This window comes from Danio aesculapii, chromosome 8 (genome assembly GCF_903798145.1).
Source record: "Danio aesculapii chromosome 8, fDanAes4.1, whole genome shotgun sequence".
NCBI lineage: Eukaryota > Metazoa > Chordata > Actinopteri > Cypriniformes > Danionidae > Danio > Danio aesculapii.
This window is the reverse complement of record NC_079442.1, coordinates 42,352,327-42,368,039: the sequence shown is the minus strand read 5'-3', so window position 1 is coordinate 42,368,039 and position 15,713 is coordinate 42,352,327. Positions and strand designations below refer to the sequence as shown.

Sequence of the window (15,713 nt, the reverse complement as noted above, 5' to 3'; positions counted from 1 at the left end):
CTGTTCTTTCTATGAATGAATTATGTAAAAGCTCTGTCCATGCGCGTTTCCTCGTCGGTTAGTAACACTATATTTCATTGCACAACAATAGCCTATCAGGCTTTTTGGCTAAAAATAGAGAAATCATGGTTTAATTTGTTATTATTAGATTATTTTTAAATGTCACCTCTCCTGCTGTGCATAAACTGAACTGTTGAATGATCAGCATATGAGGCAGCTAGGCTAAGCTAGCTTTAATTTTGATTGAATTATTCTCCAATCCGTCACCTATTATGTCGTGAATATACCCCTGTAATACATACTGTAGTCCCTTTTTGTCTGGCTTTCTCTGATATCTCACCTGTTCATCAAAAATGACTAATTATATCCCGAATGTCTGACATCGGCGCATGCACATTGAAAAAATGTGCCAGGCACGAAAGCTTGACAGGCGTAGCAACAGTAACTAAGGAGGGCGGGGCTTAGCGAAATGTCAATTGAAGTTTTAGTTTTTATAACAATAGGCGGCATGATGGCTAAGTGGTTGCAAGAAGGTCGCTGGTTCGAGTCCCAGCTGGGCCAGTTGGCATTTCTGTTTGCATCTTCTCCCTGTGTTTGCGTGGGTTTCCCCCACAGCTCAAAGACATGCGGTACAGGTGAATTGAATAAACTAAATAGTGTGTGTGTGTGTGTGTGTGTGTGTGTGTTTGTGTGTGTGAGAATGTTAGAGTGTATAAGTGTTTCCCAGTACTGAGTTAAGTCTGGAAGGCCATCTGCTACGTAAAACTTGTGGCGGAATAGTTGGCGGTTCATTCTGCTGTGGCAACCACTGATAAATACGGGACTAATCTGAAGGAAAATAATGAATGGATGATAATAATTTATGTAATTTAGTGTCCATTTAATTCAACATACAGTTTGTAATCTTTTTTTGAGATTTTTTTTTTCAAAAAGTAATGCAATAGTTACTTTCTCTGGTAATTAGTTACTTTTATAATGAAGTAATTCAGTTACTAACTCTGTTTGCGAGAAGTAACTATAACTAATTACTTATTAATTTGTTATACTATGAATTTAATTATTAATAACTAAAATAACTAATTGCCCAACACTGGATATAGTTTATAGTAATAAAGAATCATCAAATCAGTATGCATTTAAAAGCACAGTCACCTTGAGCTGTGGCCTTTCTCTTTGTCCAACTGTGTAGTTTCGTTGCCGTCTTATAGGTAAACACATGGGAGAAAGCGTGATGTCTTCATATGGGTTTTCTTTTGGCATATCCGCTGCAAATAAATAGTTAAAAATGTAGAAGATATTAGATAACATTGCAAAAACAATTTCCTCCATTACAATTATGGATGTGTAAATCTACTAGTCAGTGGTTTGTCTGTCTGTCTTGAGAAGGCCCTCTACAATTAAATTTGTTTATAATACACTAAAGTTGCTTTCAAAAACAGCTAGACAGTCTATTCAGCTTCTTGAAATGCAGTTAGAAAAGTTAGACTATATCTAATTCACACACACAATCACAAAAAAATGCTAAGATGTGATGAAATGTGTAAAGATGTCGGTCTGTAAATGGCTGTAGCTGCAGTGTTTAAAAGCAGATTCATTTAAATAATTGTAATAGGTTTTCTCAGAGTCATAGCAACTGTCTTTTCTTCACAGTTATGCCAACGTGTCATGTAAAAAAGGGCATCATTCAATAGAGGAGTAAAAATTGCATGATGCTAGCATGTTTCTAGTATGTTAGCATAAATCGTTATCATGAAGTAGCATGTTTTTAGCATACCTAATATATGGTTAGCATCAATTAGCATGCTACTATGTTTCTAAAGTGTATTAGCATGTTGCTAGGATGAACTGGAAAACTTTTAACATGTATTAGCCAGTTGTTATTGTGTTTCCTGCATGAATTAGCATGTTGTTAGCATGTTTTAGCTTGGATTATCATGTGTCTGTGACCATACTACTAACATTAATTAACCTGTCGTTACCATGTTTTTAGCATGAATTAGCATTACTAACATAAATTAGAATTGCTGTTGGATTTTTTTAGCATGACTTGGCATGTTGATGTGCTAGAATGTTATTAGCATGAATTAATGTTACCATCATAAATTAGCATTATTGTTGGAATGTTTTAGCACACTGGGCTGCATGGTGGCGCAGTGGGTAGCACGTTCGCCTCACAGCAAGAAGGTCGCTGGTTCAAGCCTTTGCTGGATCAGTTGGCGTTTCTGTTTGGAGTTTGCATGTTCTCCCCGTGTTGGCGTGTTGGTTTCCTCCGGGTGCTCCGGTTTCCCCCACAAGTCCAAAAACATGCGCTATAGGTGAATTGGGTAGGCTAAATTGTCCGTAGTGTATGTGTGTGAATGAGAGTGTATGGATGTTTCCCAGTGATGGGTTGCAGCTGGAAGGGCATCCGTAACGTAAAACATACGCTGGATAAATTAGAGGTTCATTCCACTGTGGCGACCCCAGGTTAATAAAGGGACTAAGCCGAAAAGAAAATGAATGAATGTTTTAGCATATTGATGTGCTAAAATTATTTAACATGAATTAACATGCTGCTAGCACAATTGAACATGTTGTTAGTGTTCCAGGCTAGTTGCTATGCCTTAATAGTGATAGCTACAGTATATAGATTAATGAAGGTCCAGAGGTCTTGTAGATGGTGGTAGTAAATTAAAAGCTTTTTGAAATCTACCATTTAAAATAGGGCTGCACGATATTGGAACAAACTGACATTGCAATACTTAGCTTTTCCGCAATATTTAGCGATATGAATATAATTTATTTTCAATAATTTATAATTATAATTTCTATTGAATATAAATTCATTTTCACAATATGACTGAAGTAACTGTTTGGAAAGAATTCAGCATTTTACATTGAATGGGATGATTTTTTCTAGAGGAGGGCATCTGCATAAAATATCTAAAAATATAACAAATTAAAATAAAAAAATAAATTAAATAAACAGTGCTAAAAATACTGAAGTACAGAAATTCAGTTGTCAAATCTGAAATCACACTGTATAGTCTTAATTTTTATACATAAATAAACACAATTAATCTTTGTTAAAGTGGCAAACTTTATATTTCCTTGTGCCCCAAATGCTTTATATCTTACAGTCGCATGCCTTAAAAACACATCCAAGTAAAATTCTTTCACACTGATTATGGTGAAAATTCACAACGACTCCACAAATCATGTGTACTGTGATTACTAGTTAATTATAATCCCAATTTGACATTGCAGCTCCTGCGATGTGACAACTGCAGATGCTCACATTGTAATATTGATGCTGAAATGATATACTGTGCTGCCCTAATTTAAAACATGTGACTCCCCTCAATGAAAGCCTATGCACTGTAAAAACTGCTGGGTTCCACACAATCGATTTGTGTTTGGGCAACATGAAGGAATAAGATTAACTTATTAGTTTTTACTAATTTAAGTGGTTTGAACATAAAACAATTAAGTTGCCCCCCTCCCAAAAAACAAAAAAAAAAAAACTCAAGAATTGTGTAGTTTTAGCTCATTTTAAATAAAAAGTTTAAACAAACAGCAAACATCATTTTTTGAGTGTGGGGTTTTATTAGTCATCTTTTGAGTACACTAGCAACTTTTAGCAAGTCTGATCAGTTTGAAAACACATTGCATGAAACCTCAGCTTAGCCTGAAGCTATGAGCAGAGTTTGGCGGTTATAGCTTGAAGGCTCTAGGAAGAGATGTGTTTAAAATTCAGGTCTATCTTCCATTTTTTATCAGTTTATCGCATATTTAGTGAACACTGTAAAAAATATCCATAAATTAGTAGTTTTCCTTATTTTGTAATTTATTTATTTATATTTTCCCCCATTTATTTCTGCTTTTGAATTAGATTACGGGACCTTGATCTTTCTTCCAACAACTTTTAACCTTGAAAAGTTTGAAAACGTGACTTTTATTTACATTTTTAATAGTTTAAAGTGATATATTGTCTGGGTTGGTGTTTATTGGGTTGGGTTGGTGTATATTAAGGTATAAAAACTTACATTTTCAGTCACATTGCCAGGACATGCCAGTACATTTTCTGTTAAAGACTTCTTAATATATATTATTTCTTTTCTATATATATATATATATATATTATTAAACTATTAAAAAGTCTGTTTGTTTAACTGTAGAGTTGAATTTTCAGCATCAAAAGTCGACAGAGCACAGATCAACATCTCATAATGCAATTCACAAGCATAAATAAACAGAAAACGCGTGTGAATCACAAAATACGGAAACTGTAAAACTGATATTATTTATAGTGTATATGAACATTTTATTTTAAACAAACATCAGTTTTTTTCTAACCATATTTCACAGTAATATCTGATGGATGATATCAGAATCACTCACAGATGATGTCCTCATAGATGCTGTCTTCAGACAGGGCGTGATAAAGACCCGAGCGGCGGCTCTCCTTCCCTCTAGAGGCCGTTTGGGCTGACAGCCGCACCACATCCTCAAACTCAAATGACTTCCTGTGGAGAAAGAGGACCAAGAGTGTCTGTAGCAGGAACAATCCCTCATAGTGATGACAATTGGTTAAAATAACAAAAAAAAGCCATGTTTTTAGACATTTATTTTCATTTTTAGACAACACATTACAATCGGAAGGATTACGAAATCAATATTTGGTGACATAACCCTGAATTTCAGTAAAAACCAATTAAACCATTTATTATTTTGATCAATTGTAATTTTCTGCCAAAAATGCCCCAAAATGACAATATTTTTATTTAACATTGGAATGAAATATAATAAGACCTTATAAAATGAATCATAAATTAACATTATACTCATTGTAAATGATTGGAAGATATAATGTGTTTCAAGTTATCAGATAGAAAAACAATTAGTGGAAAAAGTAAACAAAAACAGCGTGACCACATGTGAGTGTTCACAAAGCCCTTGCGTGACCCCTGAAGTATTCACTGAAACAGAAGTAGGCCGAATGTGGACAATGGGCTGCGATTCTGCCAAAGCACAGCTGACATCACAGCTGGGGACGAGGCCAGACAGCTAAACTATCATCCACTCACAGTTAAACGCTCCCCAGTGTCCTCTGACACGAAGCTGTACAACCCAAAGTATGAAATAAACAAGTACAAGAGTCACATTTTCTAAGAGGGACAGTTCAAACAGAAATGACTTCTTTCTTCCACTGAACACTAAAAGTAGATATTTTGAAGAATGATGCCATACAACAATAGCCACTGACTGATATACCATTTTTTCCCCCTATTATTGATATTAATGGCTACCAGTTACCAACATTTTTAATGGTGAGGATTTTTTGGATGAACTATAGTTGCGTCCCAAATGACACATTATACACTATGACTTATAGGTTGTTTTCACATGACGTCATTGATGATGACCGAAATTCAGTTGGCGGGCAGGAAACGATTCTTCTAAATAGGAATCGCTATCAGAACATCAAAATGTTTCTGTTTTATGTTGTTTATAATTGTTTAAATCTGCCAAAATAAGAAATGCCAAACAGCTTTTATAGACTTTAAAAAGTTTTTACTCATAAAGTTCAAGAAACTGTCTGAAAAACAAAAGGCGGCATGTAATAAACATTTATTAAATACATCCATGTGTACAAGCTTTTTTAACGTGATAATTCGTTTGACAGCACCAATACAGATTATATATACAGGTCTAGCTATGTATATAATATTTTTATTTGCTATATAAAAATCAGATACAAACACCACCACTTATACAAAATCCAGGAAAATATAAATAACGTACTCTGCCCTGTAATTGCTGCATGGAAATCTCTGTCTTGCTTTGCAATAATCCAAGTCTTTACTGGCATTTCGGCAGAATAAAGAACCGTAACGTGAACATCGAGATGCGCAGCAGCGAATGTTTGTTGATGATAAGATCATCGACAGAAACAAAAAAGAAAAGCAACCCTTGCAACAAAAGCAGACGGTTATTATTGTGGAGCACTTTTTCCCCCTTACAAAAATAAATAAATAATAATGTAGACTTTGCGTCAACCCTTTTGTATTCTTTCATCTGTCATTTCGTGATGTCTGGAAGATATCCACATGGGAAAAACTATAGTAATTTATAATAAACATGTTTTTGAACCACATAGTAAAGTCTATAATGTGTTTAACTCAAAATATTGTAGCATAGTAAACTGATAAACTGTAATAAATGCTGTACTTTTTGTGTAAACTGTGATGTATTGTGATGGTGTAGAATTATAGAGTAGAAAACTGAAGCCTATTAAATACTTTGTTTATTACTACAGTTGTGTCGTACCACAGCAACAACATAATTACTACGAAAGTTTAATTAAATTATCTACAGTATGCTTCCAAACTCTATAGTATTTACTATAGTATCTTTTGATGTAACATAACAGCTAATACAGTATGTACCGCATCCATGGCAGGCAAAAATATTTGAGTTCAGTAGAAAACTTGGCCCCTTTCAAGATATAAGGATCATTCCCAACATGTGCTTATTTTCTATTTATATCTCCTCTGAAAAATGATATAAACCGCTAAAATACATACTTTCCTCTATGTCCCATTCAGTTTTTTACTTCCTGCCCTGCATCTGAATGTCACGCATCACCAGAACCATTGATTGAAAACAACCTATACACTTAACAATGTAGCGTACGAGTTTAATGTCGTCCCAGTTGAAACACAAAAATTTTTTGGACTAAACGGAAATTCAAACAGTTTCCAAGACAACTTGTGTCACTAAATCATTTATTATTTAGTGAAATAAATGACCAAACTTTCAAATACCTGTCATGAGTAACCACATTCACCATCAGCAGAATTTTCTTGCACAATCCAAAATAAATAAAGTAATCAAACCTCAGCGCCGATAGCTCCTCCCCTTTATCAGTAGCTCCTCCCATTAATAATCAGCTCCTCCCCATCCGATATGTGAGCAAAGCTGCGACCGTTGAGTGCATGATATGTTCAACATTCTTCACTTCTTTTTATTGGTTGAATAATTGAATCATCTGGGTATTTAAAGTGCACTTATTGTTTTTAGAATAACAAGAATATATCAGTGTGAATGCACTTATATTTATACTACATGGTAGGGCTACACAATATGTCCTTTCAGCATCAATGTCGCAATGTGATCATTTGCAATAGTCACATCGCAGGATATATGCAATGTTGAGTTTGTATTATAATTCACCATTTGCATGAGTTTTTGATGCCAGTGATTGTATCATGATTTGAAAAGCATTCAGGTATAAGAAATTGTACCATTTATGACCTTAACTATGATTAATTTGACTGAATTATGTTTATTTTTATCATTCAGTTACTGCACTTGAATACTGTTAGACTACTGTTAGACTATAAAACGCTTTATTTTAAATGTATGATTGTATTTTTAGATTGTTATGCATGAAAATACTCACAACACATGCAAATAGGGAAAAGCACTGCAAATAGCACAGAGTAGATCGAAAATGTGTCAGGGACCATACAAATTTTCTAAATTGTGTATTAGATTTTATGGAGATGCAAATAGTAACATTAATTCATCAATCTCTGACTAAACACGAGCATGAAAATACTCACAACACATGCAAATACAGAAACGCACTGCAAATAACACAGACGACAATGAAAATGTGCCAGGGGGACCCCAAAAATTTTAAAGATTGTTTATTAGATTTTATGGAGATGTATTCCCACTGCGGAATTATCCAAATTGATCTAACAGTGTTAATTATTTCCAAAAATAGATATTAACTCATCTGGTGAAATTGTATTCATATCACAATATATCTCGCAAAATAAAAAAATATCGCAATGTTACATTTTTTCAATATCGTGCAGCCCTACTAATAGTGCATAAGTAGGCTTATGCGATTTGGGATGCATCTCATCTCTTTAACCAAGCACACATGCAAATATCTTGAAGATTTTAATTGGTCACCATAGCATAGCTATGCATCTACCAATACAATGCATGAGAATCCGCCCAGTTTTATCCAGCAATGGTAGTCTTTTCCCATTAATCTTTCCAATAGGAATTATATAAAAATCCCAATTCTTTAACCAAAACCAAGCAGCTATGAAGATAAAAAAAATTACAACCTTTGATTCAAAGCAAAATAGTATATGAAAATCAAACAAAAATGCTAAGTTTTAAAGACTGTGTACTTAATGACTTTAAGGCGGGAAAGAACTGCAATCCCATGAAGCACTGTGAATGATACAAATTAATAATAAAACAACAGCAATATATACATTTTTTTTTTTCAAAGGATAGTTGTTGGCTACTTCAACATAACCAATATTTCAAGTTGATTGCAATATATGCATAAATATACAACGATTTTAGTATTTTGAGAGCATAAAGAGACTAAATAATTAATATTCAAAATTACTACATGAAAGTGGGCAGACATAAATATTTTGGAGCAGAAAGAAAATTACGCTATTAAACAGGATTGTTTCAGAGATTATTCAACTCAACATCAATTACAAATCCTCATTTCTTTCTAAACCCATATGACTGACTTTCTTTTCAGTGAAACATAAAAGAAGATATTTTGAAGAATGGCTTTTTTCCCCTTGTATTATGAAAGTCAAATGTGGGAAAACTAATATTTGGAAATTTGGAATGTTCTTCAAGAATTTATGAACCACATAAGGCTTATGAAAAGGAGTAAAGGTTGACAGTATCTTGTTACAGTATTTTTTCAAATGAAAAGCCTGTAGAAGCCTCTATAGACATATTGCTGCTTTGAATATTGTCATTGAATCAAATTAACTTTTCTAATCACCACAACTTAAATCAATCAAACTGACTTAAAATGTTAAGTTGAACTTATTGCTTTCATGACTTTTTGTCATACCATTTGTGACAGTGTATAATATTCTGACCCTTCACTGTAAGTCTATGATATTACTTTAATTTGATCAAAGAACTATTTATAAAAGTAACAGCACACCTCAACATTCCACATGATTCAAGCCATCAAGGTGAGGCATGTCAGTTTGAGAACGTTTTAGGCCAACACCTATTGTTCGAGGGGATATATCATTTGAGACCAGGTCGAACAGGTTTTGAAAGCCAGCAAAACGCTATTTATGAAAAGTTATCAAACGGTTTTGCACAACATAATTATATGAGGAGGTTATTCGATCACCTATAGCAAGTTTCTGGCTCTTCCCTTTTATTAAGACAATTATTTAATGGCAAGATGTTATCAGCAAAATGAAAGTTCTTGAGATGCTTGGCCAAAACCCAAAACCCAGAAATGATTCTTTTAAATGAGAGATTGTTTAGCATCAGAACTGAAAAAGTGGGCCTGTGCAATAATGAAAACTGCATCATATGAGTCTATAGAGTTGAATAGTAGTAGAAAAAAAGGGCGTTAAGAGAATTTCGGGATGTACAAAACAATACAAGTTAAGACTGAATAGACAGCAATTCTATGACTAATCTTGTACTTGATCTGTATTTTCTGTTTGCCTTCCTCCCTTCTCTTTATACTTCTTGCACTACACAAAAACGCCCCTAAGAACTTGACTGTTGTAAGTGATTACCTCAATATATTAAATGCAAAATCTGACCAGTTCTATTCATGCAATATCACGGATATCCTTCACTCTCCATTCACTTGTTCAAAACCTATTCGAGTTTCTTCTGTTGAACACAAAAGAAGATTTGGACTTAGTATTTTTTCCTACAATGGAAGTCAATGGATACTATCTAGGGCTAGGCGATAAAATCAGTATCTGTATTTATTGATCGAACACTATTGTCAATATCGATTAAAAAAATGATAATTCGGTATGTAGTTTTGGTATGAAGCGCTATAGTTTCATTAAAATCTGACTGCTGAGCGCGCGCATTGGAAGGAATGGCTATAAATTTAGGGCGCAAGTTTGTAATTTCCAATGGAGGTACATGTTGTACAAGCGGCACACATGTGATGCCTGCGCATTTTCCAGGTACAGAATGGCGAGTAAAGGATGACAGAATTTTATTTTTTGAGAGAACTATGCTTTTAATTGCTTATACATGAATAGAACTGTTCAGATTTTGCATTTAATATATTGAGGTAATCACCTACAGCAGTCAAGTTCTTAGGGGCGGTTTTGTGTAGTGCAAGAAGGCCCAATCCCGATTCTATTTGGCCCTTGAAACAAAGTGTGAAGGGGAAGGGCTTCAAAATTTATCCCTAAGAAATGGGACACCACTACAACACCTGCACACAACATCATATGCCACCACGATCTCTTACTTCATATGAGATTGACGATGGCGACTGCTGTAATTATTCCAGTTGCGTTATTTTTAGGTATTTATCTTCTGGAAATCACTGAAGGCAATGATATTATGTTATCATAATGATATAATGTGGCAATAAGATCGTAACTGTACTGTGCATTTACACCGGCCAAATTCATCTATGTAAACACACAAAAACAACATTAACATTACAGCAGACACTGTAAAAAGCTCAATCCCAGCCACTAGGCTTTTCTGACAGGGTATTCGAGTGTCATCGAGTGACAAAATGTTGTAGGACTGCTATGCAGGAGTTATTATTAGAGATTATAGATAGCTGAATTTAGCGGTTTTTATTTTAGCGTTTTTTTTTTTAAAGCATGACAGTAAAACACGAATGCGGTTATGAATGTATTAAAACATATGCTTGTTTGTTTTAAAAATTCATAATAATGACAAAAATACTAATTTGTGCAACTCCTGACTTCCGTGTGCAGCCATTCTGCTGTTGTAGATGGTGTATTCTGAGAAATTTTCTTACCCCTTGGTTTCGAGTGTGGTCCTGAAAACTCTCAGTTTGAAGGGGTATCTAGCCCTTCCCCTTAGCACTACGCCTTCAAGCTAAAGAGAATTTGGTAAGGGGAAGTGATAAGTGGTAGAATTGGGATTGGGCCGAAGTATAAAGAGAAGGGAGGGAGGCAGATGAAGTACAAGATTAGTCATAGAATTGCTGTCTATTCAGTCTTAACTTGTATTGTTTTGAACATTCCGAAATTCTCTTAACGCCCTTTTTTCTACTACTATTCAACTCTATAGACTCATATGATGCAATTTCCACAATTGCACAGGCCCACTTTTTCAGTTCTGATGCTAAACAATCTCTCATTTAAAAGAATCATTTCTGGGTTTTGGCCAAACATCTCAAGAACTTTCATGTGAAGCCAGCACATTTTCCAGGTACATCTAGTTAAAAAACATCTAAACTTTTCTGAATGCCGCGTGCGCACCGCAATTCATGCAAGTATAACTAACCAATCTGCTTCACACTTTGTATAGAAATACACACATTTTAGTGATAACACTAATTACCTGAAACAAACACAGCACACCCAAACACTACAGTGCTTTTTTACTTTTCTCCATAAAATTACATCGCAGCTGCAGCAATGGTTTGTCCGTTTGTTATCCTCTGAGAAAAAGCTTGATGGTCGCCTAGTTACGAGAGACGCCATAGAAAATGGTGAAGGAAACCACATGCTCACGCTTTTCACATGTGAGTTTTGGGTCACGTCATTGTCACTTCAGGTCAAAATAACAACGCATGCGAAAATAGGTGCCGTATAGCAGCAGTGAGGAGATTGTAAATAAAAAAGGATGTAAGGATGCCACCAGAGTGACTTTTTGGTTTCTTTTCTTGTGCATACCAGCCATTAGCTCCCCATCTGAAAGACTTTTTTAGCATAGGGGGTAATTTAGTCATTCAATTTCACAATTTGTAATGTTGCAGTATGAAACCAAGTATTGAAAGCTCAGATTTGATGATCTTAATTTGTTTTGTTTACAAAGTTTGAGGTTTACTATATGTTTATTATTGACATCTTACAGATGTTGATCTACTTTTATCATTGCACACACTTTTTTTTAGCATGTTGTTTATCAAGTTTAAGAGTCTTTAACACTTGTGTTTATTTTATTAAATCAGATATTTTGTTTAAATATTTTTGTTTTTGACTATTAAAACTCTTTGCCTTAGTAATGTTGGTATATTAAAACAAAGTGGTTAAATAAAAAATATCCTAATATTACTAAATGTATTGTTCAAAAATATTCAATAATTGTCGATATTGAATGATATCGGATGAATGTATTGGATAAAAGCGTCTGCTAAATGATTAAATGTAAATGTAAATATATGAAACATGATGTCATAATCATTTTTTGCAATATCACTAGGGTTGGGTACCAAAACCCGGTGCCATTATGACACCGGTACCTTTGTAACCGGTATGCACCAGACCGAATAAGCATTTGAATTTCGGTGCCACTGGTGCTGCGACAAGAACGTAAAGCAGGTCACACACCAGAAGCACCATGCATTTCAGAATTCTAAACATAGGTTTCTATCAGGGTACACACACCGGTGCCGCAAGTTCGGCGGCTGTCCTGCAGCGCCCTGCCACGACTCAGGACACTGTTCATATTTCTGCCTAGCCACAGAGCGACATCTGAATAGTTTCATTTTAAATAACATGCGAATATGCGCATCTGGTGTGCGATACTTTCAACTGTCATGTGCGCGCTGTCGCGGCTCTGAGCTGCGCATCTGGTGTGTGACACCCTTAAGAAGCATCAAGGGGTGCATCAAAGGTATCTCTAAATATTTAATTCTAAAAAGCTTTGAGGGATGCGGACACTGTCAGCGAAAGTACACGCACAGTACGCCGCATGCGGTGAGCGACTCCTTTCATCAACACGCATGATCGCATTCATCTAATTTGCTTAAACTAAGCATTCTAAAGTATGGCTATATTTTACAAGCAAGGATTCTGACACACCAACATGCAGTAGATGCTTTACAAAAGTTGCGTGTAATGGGGGGAAACACATCAAACTTATGAAATTTGAGGGCTCATGGAATCAACTTAAAGGTGAGGAATGTGACATCATCTGACACTTTCAGTGAGTACGTTTACATGGACACCAATATTCAGATTTTAATATGATTAAGACAATATTCTGATCAAGAGTCTACCACGTAAACAGTGATTTTTGATTATCTTAAAGGACCACAGACACAAACTGCGGAGGAAACATTTATAGGCTGGTGACGCAATGACGTTTATGGATCTATGTGTTATAACATGTAACAGGGAATAATGAATGTAACATTCAAAAAGCAACTCATGTAAACACCTTAATCATATTATTGTCTTATTCAGATTAAGGCAAATCATTAGATCACTGATGTCCATGTAAAAGTAATCACAAGCCCCAAATCCAGAAAAAAGGCGTTCCCTGACTTTGATGATAGCCTTTCCACAGGTCAGTAGTAAGCTAATGTAATGTAATCTTGCATTCATGCTAACAAACAAATGATCAAAAGAAATTTATTAATGCAATTCTAATATATAAAATATGAATTCACGTTTACTTTAAACTTATTATAAATATAAATTTATTTAGTTCAATTATAATGATTAAAATATATTTTTTTTGTCAAATAATTTTGGGGCTAAAAAGTATCGGTTCAGGAACAGTTTTGGCAACGGTACCGTTTTAAAAGTATCGATTTAGCACCAGTATTGAAATAACCCCAAATGATACCCTACCCTAAATATCACCCAGCCCTAGTACCGTCAACCATTTTAAAACATATATGCTTTATGTTCAACTGAAAAAAAGAAACTCAAAGAAATAAAACCACATGGGAGAGAGGAAATGATGAGATAATTTTCATTTTTGGCTGAACCATCCCTTGTATTTGCAGTTGTTGGATGTTGCACATTTCCTTTCTTAAGTTTGGGATTAACTGTGTAATGTGATATGCATGGTGGGAAAAGCATTCACCTGTTCTTTCGGTGTCTGGAAAACCCATTGACAGTGTTGACTGGACAAGGAGGAGGTGGACAGCTGGGTGGCTTTAAGATGATGTCATGCTTCCGGACTTGATTCAATTTGCCGACTGCTGGAGTCTGGTTCTTCGGTTGGATCCACTGGCCGGTAGGACTGCTTGCACCCTTGTACTGGAATGTGCGCTGCGGTTTAGGTGGAGGAGAAGACGGTCCAAAATCAAGTCCCTTAGTCATTAGCGAGGAATCCTTCTCCCTCTCCCAGAAAGATTCATCCGCCTCCAGTTGTTTCCAGAAACCCCTGGAGGTGTAAAAGTTCCCTGGAGGCAGCGATGCCTCTGGATCATCTACACACTGAGGTAGAGATGTAATTTCCACATTTGAGAAATGGTTGGAGTTGATATTATTGCTTTTAACATTCGATTTAGCCACTTGGACTTGTGATACAGTGCTTGGCGTTACACATTTATTCAAATGATCTCGATTTCTTGGGAAATTAGGCTTGACTTCAGGAGTAACTGGTTTGAAAGTCATCAGGTTTTCCCTGAAATCCAAACCCAGGCTTTTAGCTTTGGATACAGTTGCTTTGTTGCGACCTCCATCGCTGGAGTCAATTCCGTTTCCAAGAAGGTCCCCTGAAAGCCTGCGAGAAGCAAAGGTTCGCTGGGTCTGGACTTTCCCACTCCGGACGTCCTCCTGCTGGCTCAGTACCTCCCATTGTGAGATTTTCTGCTTGATGTTGATGCCAGGCTCTCGTGACTTTCCTCCTGGTCCTCCTTTTTTCTCATGGTCCACTCCAAGGGCCAGCATGACGACGAGGCTGCCGTCACACCGCAGGGCTGTCTGACATTGCAAGCCTTTCAAGGAAGAAGACCTTCCTCTGCAGTGCAAGTTGGTTAATAAGTTCACTAAAGACCCTGCTTCCTTGCAGGACAGCTATGTCTTCAGTTCCTCTGCCATTCCTCCTTACCTTTGGAGCCTCTGAAAAAAAAAAGCAATTGGGTTCAACTACAGACAATAGAACATACAGGTGTTAGTTTTGAATGGAGAAAAATGTAACAGTCAATTAGGCTGCTCTCGCAAACAAAGCCCCGCCTTCTAGTAAAGGAGTCAATCGTCAATCGCTATAGACCTGCGATTCTTTAGGGGAGGGGTTCAGTCCAGACGTGTGTTCTTTACGACAGTTTCTGCAGCTTCATTGTTATGAACCCTCTGGGGTCAGTAAACGCAATGGATTATCAGGGAATACTTGCCTCACAGACATGAGAAATGTATCTAAAAGCCTGAAACTTTTAAACGAACCAACTTGAAACACTTGAAAACAATGTTCTCTGGTTTTGTATTCTGTATGAAATGAACGCGAGGTACAGTCTGCTCCATTTGATCTCATGAATTCAGGCCTCTGTCATTCAGATGCAAATCACATGACGGCAACCACTTAAATGCTATCAATTTGGGAATAGATTTGACATCAGGACCAAGTTGGGAATTACTTTAGAGGCCAGCATGATCAGACGCGACATTATTAAGAGGACGATACTGTGTAACATGCAAGTTATTGATACTTACTGTAGTTATATAGTTTGATTGACAGGATGGCATCGGAACACATCCTCCAGAATCAGTCATAAAGGTGGTATGTGTTGTGATCTTGTTCCCTTCCAGCCCACATGCCTATTAGCTTGGGCAACCTTTTGTCATGATCCAAATGCTTGGAGACAGAACATATGAAACTGTTTAATTGCTAATTAAATTTTGTTGGTGATTACAAATATAAAATTTTATTGTAAGCTGGGAATACAGCTTTGGAAAATTTGATGTTTCATCTTTCAAAGAGATATAACTGCACTTGCATAATCAAAAAGTGTT

General features: G+C 35.8%; 1 protein-coding gene across 1 annotated transcript in view; it reads right to left on the bottom strand.

Annotated features, from left to right (window-relative positions):
• dennd2c (DENN/MADD domain containing 2C) overlaps positions 1-15,713 on the bottom strand; it is a 60,338-nt gene that overhangs the window by 37,816 nt on the left and 6,809 nt on the right. The window contains 3 exon segments of the mRNA XM_056463209.1: positions 1,153-1,265; positions 4,381-4,505; positions 13,843-14,825. Coding sequence (XP_056319184.1) covers positions 1,153-1,265; positions 4,381-4,505; positions 13,843-14,654 — 1,050 coding nt within the window. The 5' untranslated portion in view covers positions 14,655-14,825.